This window comes from Ursus arctos, unplaced genomic scaffold (assembly GCF_023065955.2).
Source record: "Ursus arctos isolate Adak ecotype North America unplaced genomic scaffold, UrsArc2.0 scaffold_14, whole genome shotgun sequence".
NCBI classification, from domain to species: Eukaryota; Metazoa; Chordata; class Mammalia; order Carnivora; family Ursidae; genus Ursus; species Ursus arctos.
In genome coordinates this window covers 31,936,576-31,963,995 of record NW_026622808.1, presented here as the reverse complement: position 1 = coordinate 31,963,995, position 27,420 = coordinate 31,936,576, and the positions used below count along the sequence as shown (strand labels likewise).

The 27,420-nt window shown below is 62.6% G+C and overlaps 1 protein-coding gene across 14 annotated transcripts; it reads left to right on the top strand.

The window, feature by feature from the left end:
* Positions 1-151: 151 nt before the first annotated feature.
* PLXNB1 (plexin B1) lies at positions 152-26,897 on the top strand. 14 transcript variants are annotated; one of them, XM_057312057.1, is made up of 38 exons: positions 152-614; positions 5,153-5,205; positions 6,020-6,978; positions 7,757-7,939; positions 8,279-8,407; positions 8,504-8,604; positions 8,902-9,034; positions 9,326-9,482; positions 9,746-9,854; positions 9,930-10,038; positions 10,412-11,098; positions 11,308-11,430; positions 11,619-11,741; positions 12,010-12,103; positions 12,178-12,350; positions 12,513-12,664; positions 14,793-14,898; positions 15,036-15,172; positions 15,462-15,638; positions 15,839-16,010; positions 16,194-16,436; positions 17,174-17,350; positions 17,427-17,575; positions 18,092-18,192; positions 18,297-18,514; positions 18,648-18,826; positions 18,978-19,044; positions 19,246-19,392; positions 20,334-20,502; positions 20,799-20,902; positions 20,978-21,062; positions 21,300-21,472; positions 21,675-21,835; positions 21,928-22,075; positions 23,710-23,774; positions 23,913-23,988; positions 24,909-24,983; positions 26,153-26,897. In XM_057312057.1, the coding sequence occupies exons 3-38, from the start codon at positions 6,121-6,123 to the stop codon at positions 26,255-26,257; spliced, it is 6,165 nt and encodes a 2,054-aa protein (XP_057168040.1). In that variant the 5' UTR covers positions 152-614; positions 5,153-5,205; positions 6,020-6,120; the 3' UTR covers positions 26,258-26,897. The 14 variants fall into 14 exon arrangements, with proteins under 14 accessions (XP_057168040.1, XP_057168033.1, XP_057168034.1 ...); XM_057312050.1 differs by having other exon boundaries at positions 5,866-6,978; XM_057312056.1 differs by lacking the exon at positions 152-614 and adding an exon at positions 1,460-1,558.
* Positions 26,898-27,420: the final 523 nt, after the last annotated feature.

Genomic DNA, 27,420 nt, shown 5'->3' with positions numbered 1-27,420 from the left:
TGGTGCACGGGCCCCAGGTGCTAGAACAGGGGGTGGAGGAAAGGGAGTGACCTGAGAAGTTGGTGAGAGAGAAATTGGAAGGCAGAGTTGGGTAGATGAGAGTGAAGGCAGACTCTTGATGGCAGGTGGGGGTGGCAGGTGGCAGAGAGTGCCTGTGGTGTTGGCTCTTTGGACAGTAGCCAGTGTGGGTGACCTGAACCTTCTGGTTGAGGCTCTCCCTAGCCTGTGGAGGCTCTGAGGGCTTCCAGAGTGGTGTGTGTGTGTGTGACAAATTTTGCCTCCCAGGAGGCTATCCCAATGTGTCTTGAGCTAAAGCCCTGCAAAAGTCCTAACAGGAAGGGCCAGGTCCTGGCTCCTGAGTTTGCAGTCGGCAGGCCAGGGTGTGTGCGAAGGGCCCGGCAGAGGGCACAATACCCGGGCCAACGGTTCCTCCCTAGAAAGGCCCAGGTGTTTTTGCCAGTGAGGGAGTCCAGACTTGCCCAAGGCTTCTCAGGGTGGGTCCAGGGACAGGCCTGGGAGGAAAAGAAGTAAATGTGTCCTTGCTTGTGCACTTTGCAGCCCGCGTGTGAGCTCCTGTAACAGCCGGCTAGGTGTGGTATCACCTCCAATTGCCGGTGAGCAAATAGGCGTGTATGGGGGGTGGAGGTGGGGGGGGTGGTCAGGTTACTAGGCTTAGTGGTGGCACAAACCCAGGCCCAACCCCAAAGCCTGTGCTCCTCTCGCACAGCCAGAGGTTGGGGCCTGAAGGAGGGGGTGGCTGTTAGGGAGTCCGGGGAGTAGGGGCGCTGGGGAGAAACCAGGCGCCGAGAAGTTCAGGTAAAGAAAGTTGGGAGGATGGCCACAGAAGGGAAGGAGGGAGCTCGGGGCGCTGCGGGGCGGGGGTGGTGGCTGGCGAATCCGCGGGGCGGGTGAGGGGCGAGGGAAGCGGCAGGGCGCGGAACCTGCACACCTGTGGGTGCGGAGCGTGCCCCCCACCCGGCCCCGCCCATCCCAGGAGGGCTCTTGATTCCGGTTCCTGCGCGGCTCGCAGGTGAGGCCCGGCGGGGTGGGGCCGGGCCGCCCGCGCTCCGGGCTCGGCTCCTCGCCCTCGGCTCGCCTGGCCGCGACCCGCGTTGCCGTGGCTACCGCCGCCGTGCAGCCTGCGCCCCCATAGGGAGGGTCGAGTCCCCCGCCCTCGGCAAGTGCGGAGCCCGCAGGGCTGGAATGCGGGGTCCCGGGCGGCTCGGGGCCGCGCTCCCGGCTCTCGCGGCTGCTTCCGGCCTGGCCTGGGCGGCGGGCGGGGGGAGGGCGGCCCGGCGGGCGCGGGGGGAAGGAGCGAAGCCCGGCCCGGCCGACGCGGCTTTGTCTCCTTTGTTCCCGGCGGTGGCAGCGCCGCGGCGGGAGGGGCGGGCAGCGGGCGCGCTTTTCCGCTCGTCGGTCTCCGGGTAACAGCTGCGGCGCCGCCGGAGCCACCTCCAGGGGGGGCGCGGGGGGCAGCGAGACCGCCGCGCGCAGATCCCGAGCCCGCAGCGGCCGGCGCCCGCCTCGGCGCGCTCCTCCCGCGGGGCCCGGCCGGGTGGTGAGTGCGGGGCGCGGGGCTGGGGGGCCGGGGGTGGCGGCGCGGCCCCGGGGGGAGGTGGGCAGCTTCGGTCCTGATGCCGCCGGCAAGGGCAGCCCGGGTGAGTGGTGGGCAGCCTCGGTCCTGAGAGTTAGGACCACACTTCTCCGCACTGAGGGAAACTCTGGCGGCTCCGCCTGTAACGCGATTGGGAGACAGAGGAGGTGGAGCTGCTCCTCCGCGCCCCCTCCTCGCCGCCGCCTCAGCCGGGACCGGCCGGCCCCTTCCCCGCCCTCCCAGGACCACTGGTGGGGTCCTTGCCCTGCGGCCGAGGGAGGAGGGAAGAAGAGCCGATGGGGAGGTCGAGGCTTCCCTTCTGTAGTAACAGCCTTTCCAGGCTGCGCTCGGCGCCACCGACAAAGGCAGACTGTGAGCCTTGCGTTAGGCATCCCCAGAGGGGGACCCCCACCTCCCCAGACGACCCAGGCGGTGGGTGATTGATGAGCGCTCCTGAGCCCTCACGGGGCGGTGCGTAAATGGTGGGCCCCTCCACCCCACCTCAACACGCAGACAACAGGGCGAACAATGTGCACTAAGGCACTGTCAATGAATCTCCTCTCCTGGGTGGACCCTGGAAGCGGAGAAGGGGAAGGAAAGGCCAGTTTCCCACTGGTCCCTGTGACTTGGTAGATGAGGGCTGGGGTATCACCCCTCCAGGTGTGGAAGGGCAGAGTTTGTTACCCCTTTAGTCGGTGAGGGCAGCCCCAGGACGGCCAGAGCTACTGCCTCTTTGAGATAGAAGTTAGGCAGCTGTGGGCTCTGCTGAAGGGGTCCAGAGAAAGATGGGCCCAGAAGAGACCTCAAGGCAGGCCCAAGGCCCTAGTACAGGCAGAGTTAGGCTTTGCTGGTGAGTTTGGATGAGGCCTGAGAACTGGTGATTCTGCAAGTTGAGGACAGGAGGCCTAGTTCCAAACCAGCCTTTTCAGTCTGCTCTGGCCTGGTTATTAATAAAAGTGCGCCTGACACGTTGTCCCTTTGAGAGGCCAGGTGGCCTGGGGAGGGGTGTGGGCCCCATATCTCCCCTACTGGCTGGATTTCCTTGGCTGTGAAATGGGGGTTCTTTCAACATGTAGGGAGCACTTGCTTTGTGCTGATATCCGTCGTAGTTGCTGGGATCTCTGACTCAAAAGCCACGCTCCTTGCCTGCAAAGGAATGTACAAATCAAGAGTGGGAAGGGTGGAACAGGGAGAAAAGTGGCCTTGGTTGGTGCCACTCATGCCAGGCACACACCATTTCGTATTTAATCGTCAGAGCAGCCCTGCCTCTCATTCTACAAACTGGAACTCAGAGATTCAGCCCAAGGCAGAGCTGCGTCCACAATATGTCCAGTCCTTCCACCACGTGGAGCCTGGAGGAGACAGGGGAGGCTCTCCTGGGAGATAATGGTTGGGAGTCAGAGTTAAGCAGATAGAGAGGGAGTGGGCATTCCAAGCAGGGAGGAGTGCGAAGCAGCCCACAGTTCAGACCAGCAGGAGCTAACAGCATCTGTGGGGGAGCCCTGGCATAGATTGGATGGAAGAGGGCGTGGACTAGAGGGCTTTGACCTTTATTTTTCAGGCCTGGGGCTGCCCCAAAGACAGGGGAGAGATAGGCTGTGATTCTGCTTGAAGAGCCCGTGAGGTAGGAGGGGCAGCCTGCAGGGGCTCGGGGCTGCTCTGGCCTGTGGCAGAGGTTAGGTGAATTCGAGTGCCCAGTAGGGAGAAGATGTCACTGCCCCTCTCTTCCCCCTTCGTCACCTGTGGTATGTGGTGAAGAGTGAGGGTCCTGCTTCAGGTTTGAAGAGACCCGTCACTTTTCCCAGAGTGGCTCAGACTTCAGCCTCCTATGTGGCCTGGCCAGGAGCTATTCTGATCCCTCCCATTTTCCTGTGGGCCACTTGACCAAGTTGTGGTTTTAACATTCGGGGAGTGTCTTGGTTGCTGCCCCTTGAGGGCTGGAAAACCTTGGCATGCAGTAAGCTCTGAGCAAATGTTTGTAAGCGCATGGAGTGACTCTTGGTCTAACTATGGACCTTCTGCCCCTAGCGCATCCCTGGGCAGGAGGTGGCCGGAGGGCGTGAGCAGTTGCTGAGTGCAGGAGATAGCCTCGGCCCATCCTTAGGCAGACTCTGTCTTCTCAGAGGAAGAAACTCTTCCCCCATCCTTTGGAAACAAGGTGGGGGGCTCCTGGAAGCCTGGCCTTGCCATAGCCCTGGGTTCACGACTCTCCCTGCTATCCCCTTTCCCCCACCCCCTCGGGTAACAAACAGAGGCGGCCTTGTTCCTGCTCCCATAGAGCTGCCCTGTTCTCCGCACACTAAAAATGGAAACCCCCAAGCTATTTCGGGAGCAGTGCCCAGCTGGGCTGTGGCCACCGCTCCCCTGCTCCCACCAGGCTGCTGGACCCTCCTCCCGGACAGGCCCAGCCTTCTCACTCTGGGACAGTCTCAGCAGCACCTTGGCGGGGTCTTGGCTGGGAGGAGCCGACCCCGGGCTGAGGGACGCTCTCCCTTAGGCAGACTGGCAGCTGGGTGGCGGGAGGGGCCAGGCAACGTGGCCTGAGCAGAGGCAAGTAGGGGAAGTATCTCTCTGGCCTGGGAGCAGCACTTCATCAACCTGGTGTTCCTGGCTGGGGACCCCCCGGGGCTGGGGAAGATGGTGTTGCCATGGTTTTCTGCTCCAGCAGGCTTTAGCTGGGGCCTACAGGGAGGGATCTGGGAGGAGAGCAGGCACCCAGGGTCTGAGGAGGCCCTGGGGATGGGGAACACAGCTGGACATAGTGACTTCCTCTGGGACAAGCCTCCCCCCAACCCTGGGCCCTGGCTCTGCTCTGACCTGCAGGAGAAGAAATAGCAAGAGATGTGCTGGCTTCCGCGGCCCTGTAGGCCTTAGGGCTCGAACCAGGGAAGTGCGCATGAATCTGTGTGTGGGGGTGTCTGAATGTGTGTGGGTGTGACATGTGCTTGTGTGGAATGCCTGTCTGTGCAATGTGTGTGTTTGTGTAAAGAGGTTGTGTCTTTGTGCAGGTGTCTGAGTGTGTGGGGTGTGTGGCCTGTGCTTCTACGTCTGTGACGTGGACACGATGCGTCTGCATGCATCTGCCCGTGTGATTGTGTGTGGGTGTGCATACACAGGGCCAGTGGCATGTGTGCTTCCTGGTGTGTGCAAGTCTGCGTCTGCTTATGTACTGGTGTCAGTCTGGGCTAGGACAGCCCCTGGCCCGTGTGGAGGGTGTGGACCTGGGTGCTGTGACAGAATTTGGGCAGAGGGTGAGAGGGAGTGCCAGGAAGGGACAAGGGGCTGCAGAGGGACAGGGCCATGCTGGGGGGCTGGGCCCTGCCAACCGTGGGTCTCCTTCCTAGCTGCCCTTTCCCAGGCCCTGAGGGTGCCTGGTTCCGCTGCCCTCCCCCTCCCTGTGTGGGCTCTGAGGAGGCGTCCCCTGTGGAATGTGTTTGGTGGCCGAGGGCCAGGCTGGGCCCAGTTCCACTGGCAGGCTGGGCAGCGGGAAGGGGAGCCCGGGCTCCCACATGCCTGCAGCCCAGCCCCAGCTTCATGCTCTGCTATCTCCCTGGCTAGGTGACTCCCACACAGGTCATGCTGTTGTCTCCTGATCCAGCCGGCCCTGCCAGGTGAGGCTGACCTCACACCGAGGCACGTGGAGAAGTGTGACTCCCGCTTCTTAGGGCTCTCCAAGGCAGCGTCCAGTCTTTCAGGTCCCAGCCACCTGGCAACCTCAACCTCCCTCATCTTGCCATTGGTTTCTGTGGATCCCTTCTGGATTTCTAGCCTGAAAGGCCCTCCATCTGATTCTCGCTCGCTCTAATGTGGAGATGGCCTATGGGAACTTGCCCTCCCCCTTTCCCCCCAGGCAGCTGACATCTGTGCAGAGGTGTCCTCTCCCTCCTGGGGGCTCTGGGCCCCTCCTTCCTCTCACCTGTGCTCCTGCCTCTTCCAGGCCCCAGTCCCTGGGGATGGGATGTTTCCCACATCTCTGCCCCTCTGGCCCCTTCCCCTGGTACCCTGTGTGACATAAGGCAGTGCAGGGCGAAGGGGAGCTGGGGTGGGATGGAGGTCTCCTGAGACAGAAGTGCTTGCAGAAAACGGGCCGTGTTGAAGTCTCCAGGAAAGATCTCCTGCCCCTTGCTAGTGTGTGGCCAGGGTCATCCTGGACCACAGTTCCCTCTAAGCCTAGGCCTCCTCTGCTTACTCCCCAGGTTAGGATTACCTTGGCAGTGTGATGGCTCTGTCCCCCCAGTGGCTCCTCAGCACTCTGTCTCTCTCCTTGTCAGGTGACCATGCCTGCCCTCGGCCCAGCTCTTCTCCAGGCGCTCTGGGCCGGGTGGGTCCTCACCCTCCAGCCCCCTCCACCGGCTGCTTTCGCTCCCAATGGCACACATCTGCAGCATCTGGCACGGGATCCCACCTCAGGCACTCTCTACCTAGGGGCCACCAACTTCCTGTTCCAGCTGAGCCCTGGGCTGCAGCTGGAGGCTACTGTGCCCACCGGCCCTGTGCTAGATAGCAGGGACTGCCTGCCCCCTGTGATGCCTGACGAGTGCCCCCAGGCCCAGGCTACCAACAACCTGAACCAGCTGCTCCTGGTGAGCCCAGGGGCCCTGGTGGTGTGCGGGAGTGTGCACCAGGGGGTCTGTGAGCTGCGGCGCCTGGGGCAGCTCGAACAGCTATTGTTGCGGCCTGAGCGCCCTGGGGACACCCAGTACGTGGCCGCCAATGACCCTGCGGTCAGCACGGTGGGACTGGTGGCCCAGGGCTTGGCTGGGGAACCCCTTCTCTTCGTGGGGCGGGGATACACCAGCAGGGGTGTGGGGGGTGGCATCCCTCCCATCACAACTCGGACCTTGTGGCCGCTGGACCCCCAAACTGCCTTCTCCTATGAGGAGACAGCCAAGTTGGCCGTGGGCCGCCTCTCCGAGTACAGCCACCACTTCGTGAGCGCCTTCGCACGCGGGGCCAGTGCCTACTTCCTGTTCCTGCGGCGAGACCTGCAGGCTCAGTCTAGAGCCTTCCGTGCCTATGTGTCCCGCGTGTGCCTCCGGGACCAGCACTACTACTCCTACGTGGAGTTGCCGCTGGCTTGCCAGGGCGGCCGCTACGGGCTGATCCAGGCTGCGGCTGTGGCCACGTCCCTGGAGGTGGCCCAGGGGGAGGTGCTCTTTGCAGCCTTCTCCTCGGCCGGTCCCCCCACCGTGGGCCGGCCTCCGTCAGCAGCTGCCGGGGTGTCGGGAGCCTCTGCCCTCTGCGCCTTCCCTCTGCACGAGGTGGACCGCCTTGCTAACCGCACGCGAGATGCCTGCTACACTAGGGAGGGCCGCGCCGAGGACGGCGTGGAGGTGGCCTACATCGAGTACGATGTCAACTCCAACTGCGCACAGCTGCCGGTGGTGAGTCCCAGCTCATCCCTGTCTGGCAGCCACAGCTGGGCAGCCGCCCGGGGAGTCTGAAGGGAAGCTAGCGGTGGTGTGGGGGCTGATCAGGTCAACAGAGGCAATGTGCTTCCTTTGTGTCTGGGTGCTGGAGAGATGCTTTCCTGAAATCGTGGTGCGCAGAGGTCAAAGACCCAGCCGTTCAGAGCTGGGCTTGGACTGGATGCTGCAGGGGGGGTATCTGCATGGGTGGACTGAGGATTCTAGGGTATGGGGCAGGGACCTAGAATGTAGGGCGATGGGCCCTGTTTTAGGTTTTTGAGCAAGGGAGGCAGGTGAGGTTGAAACTTGTTTGGTTCTAGCTTCTGGATGGATGACGCGGGGACTGAGTGAGGGAGAGGTGGCAGGGACCTAGGGGAGCAGACCTGGACAGGAGGACACAGCTTTGGGAGGCTTTGGACAAGTGGTCCAGGGGAAGACTGAGTGCATAAACCAGGGCAAGGCCAGGGGTGGGGGAGGGTGGACCCCTAGATGGGGGGGCGTCAAGACTGGGGTAAAGAGCTGCTGGAGTCTGTCTAAGGCAGCTGAGGCCACGCGAAGGATGCAGCTGTGGGCGATGTCAGGGAGGCCAGCAGAGAGACTGGGGTGGGGATGAGGCTGTCTAGGGGCTCCCAAAGAGAGGGAATATGGCTGTCCCAGGAGGCCCAGTAGAGAAGAGAGAATCATTTAGGGAGAGCTGGCTGGGCCAGGGGATGGGGATGTCCAGGGGGGACATTATTGGTTTTGCTTCCTGTAGGACACCCTGGATGCTTATCCCTGTGGCTCGGATCACACACCCAGCCCCATGGCCAGCCATGTGCCCCTGGAAGCCACACCCATTCTGGAGTGGCCAGGGGTTCAGCTAACAGCCGTAGCAGTCACCGTGGAGGATGGACACACCATTGCTTTCCTGGGTGACAGTCAAGGGCAACTGCACAGGGTGAGTGCACAGGAGGTATTGGGTCCTGCCCCAGGGTCTAGAGGGAACAGGCTCCTGGTGACCAGCCTGGGCAGAGCTACACCTTTGATCCCTGGTGTGGGGACGAGGGATCTGTGACACGCCCCTGGCTCCAAGGCTGGGAGAGATGACTTATGCTTCTCTTTCCAGGGCTGGATAGTATTTACCTATGACTTCCCCCACCCCCTCCCCAAGGGCTGGGTGGCGTGACCTGTACTGCCTAGGAGAGCACTCTGCTTGTAAATTGCTTCATTGCGGGGAGAGGAGAGGGCGTTGGGTCTATGGCCATGGACTTGTCCCAGAACTTGTCTCTGACCTCAGGTCTACTTGGGCCCGGGGAGTGATGGCCACCCATACTCCACACAGAACATCCAGCAGGGGTCTGCCGTGAGCAGAGACCTCACCTTTGATGGGGCCTTCGAACATCTGTATGTCATGACCCAGAACACAGTGAGTGCCAGGCGAGAGCTGGGGGCCGGCTGCTGGGAGGGGCCTTGGGCCAGGCCGGGGACCCATGAGTCACTGGTGTTTGGATTGCTGTCATAGCTTCTCAAGGTTCCTGTGGCCTCCTGTTCTCAGCACCTGGACTGTGCATCTTGTCTTGCTCACAAGGACCCATACTGTGGGTGGTGTGTGCTCCTTGGCAGGTCAGTGCTCCACTGACCCCTGACCCTTGACCCATTCCCCAACCCCCAGTCCAGCCTCCTGCCCTCGCTGCACCTGCATAATTGCCCTGTCCAGTATTCCTGGTCCTTGACCCTTGACTTGCACCCCCTGACCCCGGGATGCCCCACTCTCCTTCGTCCGTCCTCCATCCTGGGCATCAGTGCCTTGCCAGGGCAGAGGTAGCCTAGTGTCACAGCCCACCTGAGAATCCTGGTCAGCTTCCCAGTATTGGGGGCGTCCCTGCCCCATGAAGGTGGATCCCCATCATTCTCGTGCAGGTGCAGTCGCCATTCCGAGTGCTCGCGGGGCCAGGGCCCAGAGCGGTGGCTGTGGAGCTTCCAGCCTGAGCGGGGCTGTCTGCAGGTGGCAGCCGTGAGTCCTGCCAACATCAGCCGAGAGGAGCGGAGGGAGGTGAATGAGCAACGCAGGCGCAGCCCTCATGGGGAGGGCTCCGGTGGTGGGTCAGGATCTCGCGTTTTAGTGTCAGCTGCTCCTAATGCCACAGGGCCTTCTACGAGTCACTTCTCGTGGGGCCTTGCTTTCTCTGTTTCTGACCCAGGCTAGAGGGCGTTTGTGAAGGCTTGGGACCACCAGCCCTTGGCGGCCACCAGCCCCTGAGCCTGCTGTCCTCGGGCGCCCAGGGAACAGGCCCTGGTCTGCTGCCCAGTGGCTCCAAGAGTCTATCCTGGCCTCTCTTGGCAGGTTTTCCTGTCGGTCCCTGACCTGCCACCTCTGTGGCCAGGGGAGTCCTATTCCTGCCAGTTTGGGGATCACCAGAGTCCTGCCCTGCTGACCAGTTCTGGTGTGATGTGCCCGTCCCCAGACCCTAGTGAGGCCCCAGCACTGCTGAAAGGAGCCGGTGGGTGAGAGAAGGGGCCAGCTCTGGGGCCTGGGAGCCCCACCCTCTTCGCATCTTGCTCCAAGGGGTGCGGTTGGGGTGAGGTGTGACTCTGGGCCAGGAGCCCTGAAGTAGCACCTTTCTCGAGTCCCCCAACTAGTCCCCAGTCCCCTCAAGTGCCCATTTTGTGCCCTGTGGACCATGTTCCCCAGACCCCGGGTGCTCCACCGCCCTGAGGCTGCTAACCCCGGTCCTCAGCCCGGGCCCTCTCTCCTGCTTTGCAGACCACGTGTCCATGAGCGTGGAGCTCAGGTTCGGTGCTGTGGTGATTGCCAAAGCTTCGCTGTCTGTCTATGACTGTGTAGCAGTCACTGAGCTCCGCCCGTCTGCACAGTGAGTTCCTCCCCGCCCCCCAGCCCCGCCCCCCGCCCCACGGAGACCCCTGCCCCATGGCTGTGCTCTGTGCAGGTGCCAGGCCTGTGTGAGCAGCCGCTGGGGGTGTAACTGGTGTGTCTGGCAGCAGCTGTGCACGCACAAGGCCTCATGTGACGCTGGGCCCGTGGTGCTTAGCCATCAGGTGAGCAGGACCCCCAGCCGGGCCCCACAGGGTTGTGCGGGTTTCTCTGCTGGCCCGGGGTCTGTGTGCCTGCCTGCCCACGCGAGGCTCTGGCGTGAGCACCCGAGCTGCTGTGTGCGGTGGACTCACTGGAGTTTTGGGAGAGGACGTTTGTGGCTGAGCGGCAGGGGAGGTCTGGGCCTTGGGCCCCACCTCAGCACAGATGCCCCTGGAGCCTGCCCTCCCCTCTCTCCTTTGGAGAATTAACGGGCTGTTTTTGTTTCTCTTTCCCTTGGTCTCCTTTCCTCTTAACACACCCTTTGCCTGCCTGCCACCTGCTCCCGCGCCTGCCTGCTGAGCGGCCCCTCCTGTCTGTCTCTGCCTCCCCCTTCAGAGCCCGCTTCTCTCCCCAGCCCCTCCGGCAAGAGATGTACCCACCCCCTTCCCACCCGAAACCCCCCAGGCCCCAGTCACCCCTGCTCCCGACACCCTTCCCATGGAACCTGGGGCGCCCTCCACAGCCACAGCCTTGGATGTCCCACCTGGCGACAGGCCTTCCCTGCTCAGCCCCTGGGGGCCAGGGGCGGGTCCTGGTCCCATACCCGCCTCAGCCTCCACAGAGTCACCTCTCCATGAGGAACCTCCCCCTCCCAACCCCCCCCACAGACCTGGAACCGCTGTCCCTGCCCCCACTGACTCCGGACCCACGGCCACACCCGAGGACCTCTCAGCCTCCCACCCATCGCCCTCAGAGGCAGCAGCACTGCCCCCCGCCCCTGCAGACCCCGGCCCCGAGGCCGACCCCTCTGCGGCACTCCTGGACCAGCCCCCCGGCACCGCTCCCGCCACCACTTTCCCAGGGGCCGCTGGCTCCGCGAAGCCTGCTCTGGACTGGCTCATGAGAGAAGGCGGCGAGCTGCCTGAGGCGGACGAGTGGACGGGGGGTGACACGCCCGCCTTCTCCACTTCCACCCTCCTCTCAGGTGATGGAGACTCGGCTGAGCACGAGGGCCCTCCTGCCCCCCTCATCCTCCTGTCCAGCCTCGACTACCAATACGACACCCCCGGGCTCTGGGAGCTGGTGAGGCCCAGCCCAGGAAGGAGGCCTCAGGGGAGGGGGCACAGGGCAGACTCGGCCCCTTACCTGCCTTGGGATCCTGCGTCGGGAGGGATCGAGGGGCAGGGTGGGTTCTGCAGCTCCAAGCTGGCCTTGGGCCCCGGGTTCTGCACGGGGAACCCCTGGGCTGACAGGGTGGGCTCCATAGACTGCCTTGCTCTTGGTGTCTGCAGGAGGAGGTGACCCGGGGGGCGAGCTCCTGCCCTTGTGTAGATAGCGTTCAGGGCTCCACGCTGATGCCAGTGCACGTGGAACGACAAGTGCGGCTGCTGGGCAGGAACCTGCACCTCTTCCAGGTGAGTGTGTCCGTTGCAGGTGGGCTTGTGGCCTCCCAGGCTGTTGCCCAGCTGTACACAAGCCCCAGAGAGCAGGAAGAGGGCTTGGCCCTCAGTCCCCAGCCGGGGGCTCTGCTGGGGGCCCCTGGGGGCCTCACCGGGCCCAGCTCCCCTCCAGCTGCCCCACCAGCTGTGTCCTCTGCCCCCAGGACAGCCCAGGAGACTATGAGTGCGTGATGGAACTGGAGGGCCATGAAGTGGCGGTCAAGGCCTGGGTCGAGTGCGAGCCACCTCCAGATACCCAGTGTCATGTGACCTGCTGGCGGCACCAGGTGTGGGTCACGAGGGCCCGGGTGGGCGAGGGCGTGCTGGCCACAGGCCGGCCACCGACCTCAGCTGGCTGCACCATGTTCATCCTGGGAGTCCGGGTGCCCCGGCTCTGGCTTCTGACCCTGTGTGCCTCGGGGTCCCTGCTCCCCAACTCTGATCTCTGACCTTGTGCTCCCACAACCGGTCATTTTGGTCCTTTCTGTGACAGCCCCCTCCCCAGGCCTGATGCCTCCCCAGCCGCAGGCTCTGACCCCACTCCCATTTCTCCAGCTCAGCTATGAGGCTCTGCAGCCAGAGCTCCGTGTGGGGCTGTTTCTGCGTCGGGCCGGCCGTCTGCGTGTGGACAGTGCCGACGGGCTGCATGGTGAGCTAGTTGGGGCCTCTGGGGCCGGGGGCTCCTCCACACCTGTCTCTCACATTTGTCTCTGCTGCCCCCAGTGGTACTGTACGACTGCTCCGTGGGGCACGGGGACTGCAGCCGCTGCCAAACTGCCAGGCCCCAGTATGGCTGTGTGTGGTGCAAGGGAGAGCGTCCACGTTGCGTGGCCCAGGAGGCTTGTGGCGAGGCTGAAGCTGTGGCCATGCAGTGCCCCGCACCCCTCATCCACTCGGTGCGTTGAAACATGGTGTGCCCCTTCCTCACTGCTGCCTCTAGAGGGATAGCGGGGGTGCTGTGGGTCCAGGGGGCCCAAAGGTGGGAGGCTGGGTCTGCCTGTCTGGGCTGCCAAGGGTTGACTGGTGGGTGGAGGTGAGCAGCCCATGTCTTGGAACAGGTGGAGCCGCTGACTGGGCCTGTAGACGGAGGCACCCGTGTCACCATCAGGGGCTCCAACCTGGGCCAACATGTGCAGGACGTACAGGACACGGTCAAGGTGGCCGGCGTGCCCTGTGCTGTGGACGCTCAGGAGTACGAGGTCTCTAGTAGGTGAGTTGGCCGGATCGACGGGAGTTGGGCACACCGCATGGGCTCCCCAGTTGGCTTTCCTGCTCACGGCTGCCCACCCACTACTCATCTGTCCTTCCCTCTCCCCCTTTCCCTGTTTCTGGTCACAATGCCTCAGAGCTAGGGTGCACAGACATGCATGTTCCCGGCCTGGACTGCTGGGGAGTCACTGCTGGGCCGAGGCCCGGTCTCTGCCTAGAGCTGACAGGTGGCCCTGTCCAGGTGTTCTCACCTGGCTTTCCGGTGACCGGGGACGTAGTTGTGATAACGAGGTTCTCAGATCCCAGATAGCTGTGCTCAGGGGCTAGCCTTCCGCTAGCTGCCCTTTCTCCCCCAGGCACTGCCTCAGGAGGACGGACTTGGGGCTCCCCTGCTGAGTGGCAGACTCCACAGTCCAGTCCCTGGGACCCCGGCTGCCTTCCCAGGGCCTGTAGCTGATAGAGGTTCTGGTAGCCTGGCTGAAAGTTGCAGGTCCCAAAGGTGCCCACACGGGAAATTCCCAAGGAGATATCCACAATCAGCCAATCCCAAACCCGGCTGAATATCAGGGTTTCCTGGAGAGCTGTCCAAAGCCACCATGGAATGGGTCCTTTGCGCCCACCCTCAGAGATCTGGATTCAGTAGGCTGGTGCTGGGGCCCCGTAATCTGTATCTTATTGAGCTTATTTATTTTGGTAATCTGTATTTTATTATTTGTTTTTAAAGGTTTTATTTATTTTTTTAATAATTTTTTTTGAAAATTTTATTTATTTGTCGGAGAGAGTGCATGCACTGGAGCACAAGCAGGGGGAGTGGCAGGCAGAGGGAGAAGCAGGCTACCTGCTGAGCAGGGAGCCCGATGTGGGACTGGACACCAGGACCCTGGGATCATGACCTGAGCCGAAGGCACTTAACCAACTGAACCACCCAGGCATCCTTATTTATTTATTTTTAGAGAGAGAGCGAGTGAGCCCGCACATGTGTGCAAGTGGCAGTGGAAGAAGGATGGGGAAGAGGGGCAGAGGAAGAGAGAATCTTAAGCAGGCTCCACCTTAACTGCGGAGCCCGATGCAGGGCTCAATGTCATGACCCTGAGATCGTGACCTGAGCTGAGATTAAGAGTCAGACACACTAACTCACTGAGCCACCCAGGCGCCCCTTGTAATCTATATTTTAAACCAGACTTTGGGGGCACCTGAGTGCCTCATTTGGTTAAGCGTCTGCCTTCAGCTCAGGTCACGATCTCAGGGTCCTGGATGGAGTCCTGCATCAGGCTCCCTGCTCAGAGGGGAGTCTGCTTCTGCCTCTCCCTCTGCTCCTCCGCCTGGCTTGTGCTCTCTCTTGCTCACTCTCTCTGAAATAAATAAAATCTTAAAAAAATAATAAGAAATAAACCAGACTTTGTTAGAGCACGTGGTTTCCCACTCAATGTGTTATGACCAAAAACTTCAGGGGATTGTCTAGACTGTTAATGATTCTAGAACCACGGGACTCAAGTAACTTACAAAGTGATTTATAAAGAGATTAAAGTATTCTCTGGTTGAAGTCTCTCCTGGGTACTTTACATATCACTTGCTCTGTTTTCCAAAGTGCTGGCAGTGAGTGTGACCATGTCACGGAATCGCGCCGCTGCCAGCTTCACATTGGGGAAATTAATTCGCCCCAAGCTTCTGTTTTCTGGCCGAGAACCAGCATTTTCTTAGATTGCTCACTTTCCCTTTCCCTCTACCTCCAGACCTGACTAGAGGCTTCCAGGGACTTTTTTTTCATGAGGAAATCAAGTTGCCACCGCTTTGCAAGTGGTGTGGCGCATGGTGGCAGTTAGGTCCCTCGTTTGCTCAGCTCCTCATCCCCGCAGCCAGCCTTACAGGGCTCCTTCTAGATTTGTGCCACACAGAGAGGTGAATTCCTCTTCGTTAGGGGGCTTTAGTTGAATGACTGAAACCACGAATGTGAATTCTCCAATGCCAGAGCCCCCTGGTGTGCCCTGAGGAATTCCCTCCGAAGCAAGAGGATCTCTGTCAACCTCGGGAAACAACACCTGATTTCGTGGGGCAGGGAGGGGGCAACCGGGTCCATTTGAGGGACCCTTGGTGTGGCCCTGGCACCCCAGCCTGCCCTGTGCCCACAGCTTCGTGTGTATCACTGAGGCCAGCCTGGGGGAGGTGGCTGGCGTGGTGACGGTGGAGGTGCCAGGAAGAGGACGCGGTGTCTCAGAGCACAACTTTGCCTACCAGGTAAAGTGGCTCCCCCAGCCCATGTAGTTTTGCCCTCCTGGGGCTTCCCACCCTACGGCCTTCTCGTTTGCCTCAGGCTCCCCTTGCCTCTCTGTGGCCTCATGCCTGCCTATCTCTCCCCATCCCCCTTCCCACAGGACCCGAAGGTGCATTCCATCTTCCCGACCCGGGGCCCCAGAGCCGGGGGCACCCACCTGACCCTACACGGCTCCAAGCTCCTAACTGGGCGGCTGGAGGACATCCGAGTCGTAGTTGGAGACCAGCCTTGTCACCTGTGAGGGCTGCTTCCACATTCGGCAAAAATCCACGTGCTCCAGGGAGAAGACAGAGGGGTGGGATGCTGGGGAGAGCGGAAAGGAGGGAGAGGGCCAGGTCTGCTCCATCAGAAAGTGGCCAGACCCTCCCTAAGCAGGGGCTGTCGTGGGAAGGTGGCCTCCAGGGTCACCTGTGGAGCTTTCAGTCAGCCCCGAGGGAAGTGGGCAGAGGCCCGAGTGGGTCCTGTGTCCTGGAATCATCCCTGTCCCCTTCCTGGCCCGCCTTCCATTCGCCCCTCCCTTCCCTAGGCTGCTGGAGCAGCAGGCCGAGCAGCTGCAGTGTGAGACCAGCCCCTACCCCACGCCTGCCATGCTCCCTGTGGCTGTGTGGTTTGGGGCCACTGAGCGGAGGCTTCAACACAGCCAGTTCGAGTACACAGCAGACCCCAATGTCACCTCTGCTGGCCCCACCAAGAGCTTCCTCAGGTGCTGGGCCAAGGGCATGGCTGCCTGGCATGTGCCAGCGTGGAGTGGGGGGTCTTTGCAGCTCTAGGACGTGGGGAGGTTGCAGGGCTTTTTGTAGATGCTGTGACTCCCGTGCCGCTGGTGGGGAGAGGGGCGTGTGGCTTGGGGCTGGGCTAGCCGGGTTCTGCGAAGCCCCCAGCGGTTCATGGTCTGTGTTGCAGTGGAGGACGTAAGATATGGGTCCATGGCCAGAATTTGGATGTGGTGCAGACACCAAGGATCCGAGTGACTGTGGCCCCAAGAGCCCTGCAGCCGAGCCAGGGGCTTGGGCGGAGGCGGCGCGTGATCCCGGAAACAGCGTGCTCCCCCGGGGCTTCCTGTGGCGGTCATCACGTAGGAGACCCGTGGGCCTCCCCTGCTTGCACAGGGCTAGCCGTCCCCCATGTCACCCCACGTTCCACCCCGTGCACGGCCATGGGTGGCGGGTACCGAGGAGGCTATCTCCCCGTCCTTGCAGGACCTCTTTCCGCGTGGCCCTTAACTTGCCCTCCCCTGTCTTTCCTCCCTCTGCCGCAGTTTGAGGAGCCCTGCCACGTGAACTCCTCTCAGCTCATCACGTGCCACACGCCTGCCCTCCCAGGCCTGCCCGAGGACCCCTGGGTCCGGGTGGAATTTATCCTTGACAACCTGGTCTTTGACTTCGCAACGCTGAACCCCACACCCTTCTCCTATGAGGCCGACCCCACTTTGCAGCCCCTTAACCCCGAGGACCCCGCCACGCCGTTCCGGCACAAGCCTGGGAGTGTGCTCTCTGTGGAGGTACTGTTCCCGCTCGGACACAGTGGGGCCGCCAGACCCTTTGCTTTTCTGGATGCTGCTGCTGGGGGAGGGGGGCATGGCAGCCGAGCAAGAGCCAGGGGACTCCCTGCATGTGGTGAGGGCTGAGGGGCCGGTGGTGGGCTGCCTAGCCTGCCGCGTCTGGCCGGGGCTTGGGTCCTGTCGCCCGGGTCCCAGCACACTCCGTGGCAGGAGTCTGAATGACGGTATGTAAATGGTCTGGCACACGCAGTAGCGGGGAGGCATGGTACGCAGTAGGCGCCTGGGCCGATGCCCATTTGGCAGCCTGGCTCAACGCGGACAAACCCTTGGCGTGGGTTCTGACACGTGCAGTAGGTGGGCGTTCCGAAAGGCCGTAGGTGGACAGCCCATTGTCATTCACCTGGTGGGCCGGCAGGCACACTAGGGGCTCTGGCTTTGTGAGTAACTGGGCAGGATTGGGGGGCAACTTTATATGGCCCAGATTTTTAGCTCTGGAGAAGTGAGAATGTGAGGAGGAAGGATGGGAAGGGCAGAGGAGGGTCAGGGGGCAGCTTGCAAGATATCCATGGACTGTCACCCCCCTGCAGGGGAAGAGGTGCTGAGGTTCATCAGCCCTGCTCCTGGGGTGGGTGTCAGGCCCGTCCGATCCACATTTGGGGGGATAGGATCTGAGTGACCGCCAGCTCCTCGCCTTAGGGGAGAGCTCGGAGTGATCCATCAGTGACCTCGTGTTCCAGGGGGAGAATCTGGACCTTGCGATGTCCAAGGAGGAGGTGGTGGCCATGATAGGGGATGGCCCCTGCGTGGTGAAGACGCTGACCCGCCACCACCTGTACTGTGAGCCCCCCATGGAGCAGCCCCTGCCCCAGCACCACGCCCTCCGAGAGGTGCCTGATGCTTTGCCTGAGTTCACGGTCAGTAGGTGGGTGTGGGCCGGGCCGGGCATTGCGCACGCGCTGAAACCTTGCTCACAGAGGGCTTCCCGTGTAGGTGCAGATGGGGAACCTGCGCTTCTCCCTGGGCCACGTGCAGTACGATGGCGAGAGCCCGGTGGCTTTTCCCATGGCTGCCCAGGTGGGCTTGGGGGTGGGCACCTCTCTTCTGGCTCTGGGTGTCATCATCATTGTCCTCATATACAGGTGGGTGCAGCCGGGTGTGGCTGGCCTGGGGCAGCGAGGCGGGTGAGGCTGGATGGGAAGGGCAGACGAGGCCAGGGCTCAACAAACGTTCCTGGAAAGTACCAGAGAGTACCGATTTTAGGCTTTCGTGGGCCAGGGGGCCTCAGTTGCAGCGGTTCAACTCTGCTGTGACCATGCAGAAGGAGCCATAGACGAGAGGCAACCTCAACGAGTGTGGCCATGTGCCAGCACATCTTTATTGGCAGAAACAGGTCGTGGGCCAGGTTTGGCCTGGTTGTAGTTTGTTGATCCCTGGGCTAAAAACCGCTGGGCTAGACTGGACATGGGGTGTGACTTGCCCAGGACGGGACAGGCTAAGCTATTCTGGGCGAGGCCTTGGCTTGGCCGGGCATGGCCGTGTTAGACGGTGCCAGCCTGGGCCAGGGTGAGGCTGGGGTAGACGGCCCGGGGCCTGGGGCACCAGAAAGGGCTCTGGCCTTGTCTGGCCTCCCCTTTCCTGACCTTGGCGCTGAGCAGGAGGAAGAGCAAGCAGGCCCTGAGGGACTACAAGAAGGTCCAGATCCAGCTGGAGAATCTGGAGAGCAGCGTGCGGGACCGCTGCAAGAAGGAGTTCACAGGTGAGGCTGCAGAGCGGAGGCCCGGAAGGCGCTGCAGGACTCTGCCCCAGCCTGCTCCCGTGGCGTGGGGTCCGCGCCCCAACCCGGCCTCCTCTGCTCCACAGACCTCATGACCGAGATGACCGATCTCACCAGTGACCTTCTGGGCAGTGGCATCCCCTTCCTCGACTATAAGGTGTATGCCGAGAGGGTCTTCTTCCCTGGGCACCAGGAGTCGCCCTTGCACCGGGACCTGGGTGTCCCTGAGAGCAGGCGCCCCACTGTGGAACAAGGGCTGGGACAGCTCTCCAACCTGCTCAACAGCAAACTCTTCCTCACCAAGGTGCCAAGCCCCCCCCACCCCGCCCACGGCTGGGGGCGGGGCTCCTGGTCCCACCCCTCCTGCCCCAGCCCCACCTCTGTCCCTCCGTCTCTGAATCGGCCCCTCCCTCCCTGTCCCGTCTCCCCGGCACCAGTTCATCCACACCCTGGAGAGCCAGCGCACCTTCTCGGCTCGGGACCGTGCCTACGTGGCTTCTCTGCTCACCGTGGCGCTGCATGGGAAGCTTGAGTACTTCACCGACATCCTCCGCACCCTGCTCAGTGACCTGGTGGCCCAGTACGTGGCCAAGAACCCCAAGCTGATGCTGCGCAGGTCTGTGTGGCTGCCGGAAGCCATGGGGCTGGGTGGCTACAAGGGCTGGAGCCGGGAGCTGAGGCACGCCCTCTGGGGCTTAGGGGTCTGCAGCGCCGGGAGCCCCGAGGCCGCCCCTCCTGACCTGCCCTCCTCTTCCCTGTCATCCCAGGACCGAGACTGTGGTGGAGAAGCTGCTTACCAACTGGATGTCCATCTGCCTGTACACTTTCGTGCGGGTGAGAGAGGCAGGGCGCAGCGGGCTCTGAACCCCACGGCTGCTGGCCCCCGGGCGGCTCATCCACTCGTGCACGGCATGGCTCAGTCACCTTAGGCCCTCTGCAGCCCGTCCTCGTCCCCAGCGTGGGCCATGTCCCATGCAGCTCCCGTTTCATGCCTGCCGTCTGCCCCGGGGTCCTCACTGCCCGTCACCTCCCTAGGACTCAGTAGGGGAGCCGCTGTACATGCTCTTCCGGGGAATTAAGCATCAAGTGGACAAGGGGCCAGTGGACAGCGTGACTGGCAAAGCCAAGTACACCCTGAATGACAACCGGCTTCTCAGAGAGGATGTGGAGTACCGTCCCCTGGTGAGGGAGCGAGGAAGGGAGAGGGATAGGGAGGCAGGAAGGGAGGGAGGGACGCAGGGACGGAGGCAGGGACAGAGCGTGTGAACACGTTCGCGCACCATGGTGTCAGCCCCGGTGAGGCTGAGCACGTGTGCTCGTTATGCGTGTCTGTGTCTGGGGTCCGGCTAGCCTGGCTCTGGCTGCCTGCCAGACAGGCCCTCCGACGAGCTTAGTCTAGAGGATAGAGGCTGGAGGGCCCGTCCTTGGGGCAGAGGGCCTGGAGAATAGGGCCTCAGGCTTGGGGTGGGGTCAGTGTGGACACTGCCAGGGTTTGGGGAGCAGTCCAAGTCGTTGGACTGGGCCAGGGCCTGAGTGTTTGCCTGACGAGTGTCATGCCAGGGATGTGATGCGCCCACCAAGCTGGGAGCCAGTTCTGCCAGCCCTGGCCATCTCTTCCTCTGGATTGCTTTCCCCTTAGTGGAGTCCTTTCCTTAGTGACCCACGCGAGGTGCCTTCCCCCGTGACCCATGCAGGGTGCCTTCCCCGGAAGTCACCCCCGGTGACCCATGCAGGGCGCCTTTGGGAAAATCTCATTCAGGCTCCGGCAGACCTGCTCTTCTCTCAGGCTGGTAGGGACTCGTCACTTCTCATGCAGGCTTCTCTTCGGTGCCTCCTGATCAGCTGAGCGAGGAACCTAGGGACCTAAGTTAAGAGGGCCTTGTGTTCACTTGTTTTTTCTTCCATTCACCCATTTACCTAGTGCTCTGTGCTAGGTGCTGGGGTCACAGTGGAGGGAGCCGCTGTCCCAAGGAGGGGTCGGCAGGTGAAGAGACAAAAATTAGGGACTCTCTGGTGCCTGGAGGTCAGAGGCAGTGGCTTCCTCTTGGGTTGTCCCTATCCCCGCGTCTTGGTCATCCCGTGTGCGGCACAAGCCCTGACTGCTCCCGTGTTTGCCTTGGTAGACCCTGAACGCACTGCTGGCTGTGGGGCCTGGCGCGGGAGAGGCCCAGGGTGTGCCTGTCAAGGTCCTGGACTGTGACACCATCTCCCAGGCCAAAGAGAAGATGTTGGACCAGCTTTATAAAGGAGTACCTCTCGCCCAGCGGCCAGACCCCCGCACCCTGGATGTTGGTGAGGGTGGAGGGGAAGGGTAGCTTGGGGGCCTGAGCCAGAGTGAAGGCTGGGCTGGCCCTGGCCCAGCCCTGCAGGGGCAGCATACTGCTCAGTGGGCATGGGGTAGTGGTGGGTTGTGGAATCCCTCTACACAGCCCCTCTCCTGGTGAGGGGTCCCCAGCCTAGTCTCTGCAGAGGTTGGGTGACGCTGCCCCCTGATGGTGAGGCCCGTGTCCCGGTGGAGGAGGAGGTAGGCTCTACCTGCAGGAAGGGTGTCCCGGGAGCCGGAACTAAGTCCCACCTTGCTCTTGCAGAGTGGCGATCTGGGGTGGCTGGGCATCTCATTCTTTCTGACGAGGATGTGACTTCTGAGGTCCAGGGTCTGTGGAGACGTCTGAACACCCTGCAGCATTACAAGGTGGGAGGGGTACGAGCGGGAAGAGGGGTACGGTGGGGTGGGGCTGGTGGAGGGGTCACCAGCTGTGATCAGCAGGTCCCAGACGGAGCAACTGTGGCCCTGGTCCCCTGCCTCACCAAGCATGTTCTCCGGGAAAACCAGGATTATGTCCCTGGAGAGCGTGAGTACTCCCTCCTGCCCTCCAGTCCCCACCCAGTCACTGTCCTCTGCCCTCGCTTTGCCCAGTGCCCAGGAATGGGCAAAGTCCTCTGCACCTTAGGGTGGGCTGGTGTCTGCTTCCCTTCCACCTAGAGAAGCCCTCAACCCGTGCCTCCACTCCTGGAAGTTGGCAGGACCCTGGGGGCCCAGGGAAGGTAGTACCTGATGAGGGGTGACGAGCCGCGGCATCTTGGCACAGGGACCCCAATGCTGGAGGATGTGGACGAGGGGGGCATCCGGCCCTGGCACCTGGTGAAGCCAAGTGAGGAGCCGGAGCCTCCCAGGCCCCGGAGGGGCAGCCTTCGGGGCGGGGAGCGCGAGCGAGCCAAGGCCATCCCTGAGATCTACCTGACTCGCCTGCTGTCCATGAAGGTGGGGCGGGAAGCGTGGGCTGGAGGCTAGGGTCCAGGGCGGGCAGGCGGTCGGTCTGGGCCGTGGGCGAGGACCACCACTTACAGGATTCGGGGTGGGGTGGGGCTCGCAGGGCCATAGTGCCACGAGGCATCCGAGGCCGGGCGGGGGCTGAGGTCCACTTGCTGACTGTACCTGCTCCGGTGCTTCCCGCCTCCCACAGGGCACCCTGCAGAAGTTCGTGGACGACCTGTTCCAGGTGATTCTCAGCACCAGCCGCCCCGTGCCGCTTGCCGTCAAGTACTTCTTCGACCTGCTGGATGAGCAGGCCCAGCAGCACGGCATCTCCGACCAGGACACCGTGCACATCTGGAAGACCAACAGGTGGGGGTGGGGCCGGGGCCCGTTGGGCGGAGCGTGCGCGGGGTCTCCTGCCTGCCCAGCACGCTCAACGGCCGCGCCCGCCCCGCCCACAGCCTGCCCCTGAGGTTCTGGATCAACATAATAAAAAACCCGCAGTTTGTGTTCGACGTGCAGACGTCTGATAACATGGACGCGGTGCTCCTGGTCATTGCGCAGACTTTCATGGATGCCTGCACCCTGGCCGACCACAAGCTGGGCCGGGTGAGTGGGGAGGGGGAGGTGGGCACAGAGGGGAGCATGGGGGGCGGGGCGAGTGGGGGACAGGGGTGGGCCGTGCAGTGTGCGCGCAGATTCCGGGCTTGGCCGAGAAGGTCCAGGACGAGGGCTAGGGGAGGCCTGTGACTCCAGCCCCCGGCCGGACGTGGTCCCCGGGAGCGACAGTGCCCCCGTCTTCGGAGATGACCCCTCAGGAACCAAATCCACCAGGCAGCCTGGGGCTGTTCTGTGACTGTCGAAGCCACCTGTTCACCTGGAAACCACCTGGTGCCCCCCGCCCCATCACCTCAGGCTCACCTCCTCCAAGTCCGGGCTCACCTCTCCAAGCCAGAGGCCCAGGGATCAGAGACGACCCCTGCGTCTTTCTCATCGCCCCCTCCACAGGGGTGGAGGGGGGGTCTGCCTGCCATGGCAGTGTAGACAGGAGACACCAGGGCAGTGAGTGCCAGGCGTGAGCGAGGGGCTGGTGAGGAGAGCCGAGAAGCAGACGGGAGGGGCCAGGGCTGTCTGGTAGCACGGGGCAGTGCTGGGGTGTTGTCACAGGAGTAAGAGCCAGGAGAGTCCCATGACAGATAAGGGGTCACTGTCGCAACTGCTCAGCCACCCAGCCGGCAGGGCCGGTGGCTCGCCAGGCCCGCGAAGGGAGCCTGTTACCTCTTGAGAGGCCTATGTCTAGACCCCGGTGGAGAAACAGAATGTTAGTTCTGTGCAGCGCTGTCTTTCGGGGCCCATTTTTGTTCTGTGTGTTCCCGTCACTCTGTCTACAGTGAACTGAGAAACCCCAAGGCCCCTCCTGGCCCCAGGGGCCCCGGTGGGTGGATGCTGAGCGGTGGCTGGGTTTTTGCCCAACCTTCACACTGCGTCCCCTTCCCAGCAAAAGTGCGGCTGCTTGCTGGGCAGCTCAGGAGTAGTCCAACCAGGAATGCCAGGGGCCCCCCACAGAGAGCTGGTGAGAAGGCACGCGTGCTGACTCAGGCCCGGGAAGGCCTTGCTGCCCACACAGGGTGGCGCCTTCTGGCCTCCCCCTCCCAGCAGCTGTAGGCCGAGGCGGTGGGTGCCGAGAACGGAAGCGTGCTGCCCAGAGCCCACGGCCGGGGGGCAGAACTGGGATCGGAACCCACTTCGGTGGTGGAGGAGGTGTCTGGGTGTGTAAGATTGTGGGTTCTGACCTGAGAGACCTGCTTCAGGTGCCAGCTCGGCCACTGAGGTGGTGTGGGGCAAGGTACTCAATTCCTGGGTCAGTTTCCTGGTTTTTAAAATGCTGACGCGGGGAGCGACCAGCACGTGGAGAAGCAGCATTAGGGCCCCACACGGCGCCGCGCCCTCCCGCCCTGCACGCCGTCTCCCTGCTGGATGCAGGTGGAGGCAGATGGAGCTGAGAAGTGACCTGGGAATAATTCGGGGAGAAGCTCGAGGTGACAGAAGCAGAGGCCGGACATTGGTGGAGGGGAGGGGCGGAAGACGTCCTTGCAGAAGGAAATGGGCCAGGGGGACCAACCATCCTGGTTGCCTGGGACTGAGAGTTTCTTGGAATATTTAAAACTGAAACGGTGCTGGGAAAATCGGGACAGTTGGTTACCCCAAGGGGCCTCTCCTCTTTCTTTCCTGCTGGTGCCCAGGACTCCCCCATCAACAAACTTTTATATGCTCGAGATATTCCCCGTTACAAACGGATGGTGGAAAGGTATGAGGGTGAGGCGATGAGTCTGGAGGGAGGATGGGTGGACAGATGGTTGGATGTTTATGGCTGCAGCCCAGGGGTGGGCCCTGCTGGGGTGAGGCTCGTTTACCCGGCAGTTGCCGTATGCACGGTCTCTGACAGGTACTACGCAGACATCAGGCAGACCGTCCCTGCCAGCGATCAAGAGATGAACTCCATCCTGGCCGAGCTGTCTCGGGTATGGCCCTCCCTCTGCTTCTTGGGTTGGGCACAGGTCTCCTGCCATGAGGGTCCTGCTCTTTTGCAAGGAAGCCCTGGGGACCTCAGCAATCTTGTGAGCTGGTTGGGGCAGGACACATACCATCATCATAAATGCAGAATGTTCCAAATGGCCACTAGAAAAGACCAGGGCTCCCAGCATCTCACTACAGAGCAGCAGGGGCTTGTCCGGGCAGCGGCCTCCTAACCTCACTCAGCCAGGTACTTGGGTGCCTGCAGCCCGTCTGGGGTCTGGGGTCGATGCGTCCGAGGCAGTGGGGTGGCTGGGATCCGTCCCGGACTGTCCAGGTTGGCCTGTCCTTGTCTCCGTACCCCTCTGCTTCCCTCAGGGGTGTAGATGTGCCCCCACCTACTCCTAAAACAGCCCCCAGATGTAAACTCAGGGAGCTTACAAGCAGTGTTTTGGAAACAATGATACGGACCACAGCCACACCCAGTAACGACAGCCGCGGCCATTTGGGGTGTTGCTGGGTGGGGGCACTGTGTCCACTCGCCTGACCCCCGTAGGAGCGCCACGGGTCAGGTGATCTCAGCCCCGTGGTCCTGATGAGGAGGGGCAGACTCCCAGACGGCCCCTAGAGGTCTGGTGTGACCTCAGGGGAGACGTGAGGGAGATCAGAGCAGACTGACGTCAGAGCAGACAGCGTGTAAACAGCACCTGTCCTGCGGGGCCCTGCCACCATCTGGGACCCCGGGCTCCTGGCTTGTGCCTCGACGGGAGAGAGGCAGGGCCCTGTTCACGCTGTAGACCGGGAGCCCTGGTGTGTCGATGGGGCTTCCCGCTTCAGGGCCTGTCCCTTCTGCCACCTCCTCCTCCGTTTCCCAGGGGTCCTGTGGCTGGTGATACCCCTCATCTCTCATCTCTTGTCTCCTCCCTAGAACTACTCTGGAGACCTCGGGGCACGAGTGGCCCTGCACGAACTCTACAAGTACATCAACAAGTACTACGACCAGGTGGGCAGAACCGCTCAGAGCCCCAAGCCCTAATGGCGAGAGGGGCCATGACTTGTGGTCCCCCCCATACCCGGGCACGGCGCAGGGTGTGCCCTGGTATTGGCTGTGCTCTAACCCGGCCTTGTCTTCTCCATCTGGGCTCCTTGGCAGCAGCAGGGATCCTAGGCATTGGGGCAGGGCTGCCGGGGGATCTGCCAGGGCTTGGAGGTGGCATGGGGGAGGGACACACAGCCGCCACCTGTTCCTGCCCTGACCCGCATCCCTACCTGAGTCCACAGTGGCTGTGTGCTGTGCACGGCCAGCCTGTGCTGTCAGAGAGGAGGGTCCTGCCGGGGGTGGGCACAACAGAGCCAGCAAGGGGGCTGTCGGGGGGATTCCAGGACTGGGCCTCGAGATCAGAGCACTTCCAAGTCAGCGTGCTAAGTGCCTGCCAGAATCGCCCACCCACGTGTTTGTGTGGCCAGCGATGGGGCTGTTGCTGGTCAGAGAGGACGAGCCTGCCTCGTGGCCCAGGCCCGGGGTGAGGACAGTCATTTCACAAAGGAGGGACGCACGCGTGTGAATCCCGGGCACGGTGGCCTTGCCCCAGCAGTGCGAGCCCCCGCGTGGGGGAGGCGGGGGTGTGTGATGCGTCACAGGCCCTCGTGCAGACGGGGTGGAGAACCCTCCCGGGCCCCGCCGTGCCCCCCGTGGCAGCCCCCACTTCTGCTTCTGTAGCTGTGGTGTTGGGTCTGTGTCTGTCCTCCCAGCGGGGAGTCCATGAGGGTGGGATCGCATGGGCCCCCTCGCTGCGGGGTCCCTGCTCCTTGCCCAGCACCTGACGATAGGAAATTAGGAAACGCTTCTTGCCTGGTGGGCAAGGGGGGCCACGATGGCTGGAACAGGGCTCCTGGGGGTTTGTGGCGAAAAGGCCAGCATGGTGCGTGCAGGTGGCCTCCACTAGAACCTTCCCGGTGGAGATGGATGCTTGTTACCGTGAGTGCTAAGTACTGAGTAGAGTACCCCATTCTCACCTCTCGCATCTGGAAGACCCTATGCTGACGTCACCAGCCAGGCCCTGAGGAAGGGAGGGGGCTTGCCGGGTGTCGGGGCTTGCCGCAGCCTCTGGGGGGCCGGTCGCGCCTGCGGGTGGGGCGGTGGCGGCCCTGACCGGCCGGCCTCTGTTGCAGATCATCACTGCCCTGGAGGAGGACGGCACGGCGCAGAAGATGCAGCTGGGCTACCGGCTGCAGCAGATCGCAGCCGCGGTGGAGAACAAGGTCACGGACCTGTAGGGACCTGACCAGCCCTGGCCTGCCGCTGCTGCTGCCCCGCCCGGGCGGCCCTGGAGCCCTGAGGGAGAAGCTCCCTTCTTAGATGCCTGTAGTGCCTGACAAGCTGAGTTAGTGCAAGGTGGCTCCCGGTCCCCGGGGGCCTCTGGCCTGGGCCCTGCTGGACCTACCTCGCAGGCCTGGGGCCTTGAGGCGGACGGGTGGTACCCAGCCTGCTTCCTGAGCCCAGTGACCCCGTGGGCTATTTTGTGTGTGTGACGTCAGCCTGTGGGGAGTCAGGGACTAAGGGCTTCCAGAGAGTGGCTGGAAGGGCCGCCAGCCCCTGGAGAGACCGTACTGTTCCTGAACACTGGCCTTCATCCTGCTGGGATTCGGCGGGGGGGAGAGTCCCGCTTCCTGGCCCGTCCTCCATCATCCCTGACCTCAGTTGAGCTGCCTCTGGCCTTGTTGCTGCTGCCACGTTCCTAGGTCTGAGAGAGGAATGCCTTTGCCAGGCCGCCGCAAACTGACCCCCCAGCGGGGCTGCCTGCCTCCGGGCCACCCTGCCTCAGAGGCCGCCCATGGTGAGGGGCCCCTGCCGCAGGCGCCTGGGGGAGAGCGGTGGCCCCACTGACCCAGCTCTTCATTAAAAGATAACACACTGCATGGCGCCTCATGTGTGGGCTCGGCCTAGCCCCTCCCTTGGTAGGAGGGTGGCAGCCGTGCCTGGCAGGCACGGGGGGGGGGGGGCGCGCGGTGGGGACGTGGGATCTGTACCCTGGGTCATGGGTGTGTGCGTGGGGGGATTTCTCATGACCCTCACGTGAGGCTGCGGTGAGAACCCCATTCAGGATGGGCTAGGGAGCCTGCAACCCGAGGCGGAGGGGTCGGAGTCCCTTCAGGGGCCCTGCTCTGTCTGCAGCGCAAGTGTTCTCAGGCCACCATCCGTGTCCTGTCGTCTGGAGAGGAACTGGGAGAGGAGGACTCTAGAACAGGCGACTCCAGGCAGAGTGGGTCTTGGGGCCCTTTTCTGGGCTCCCCACACCCCTCTTGCTTGGGACATTCGAAGGGGCTCCTGGATACTCCAGGCGTCCGGGGCAGGGACCCCGACCCAGCTGTGTGCCTTGTGTGAAGGCCGCCTAGGGTGGTGTTTCCTCATTCGTAGCTGGAGGTGAGCGTCGAGACTG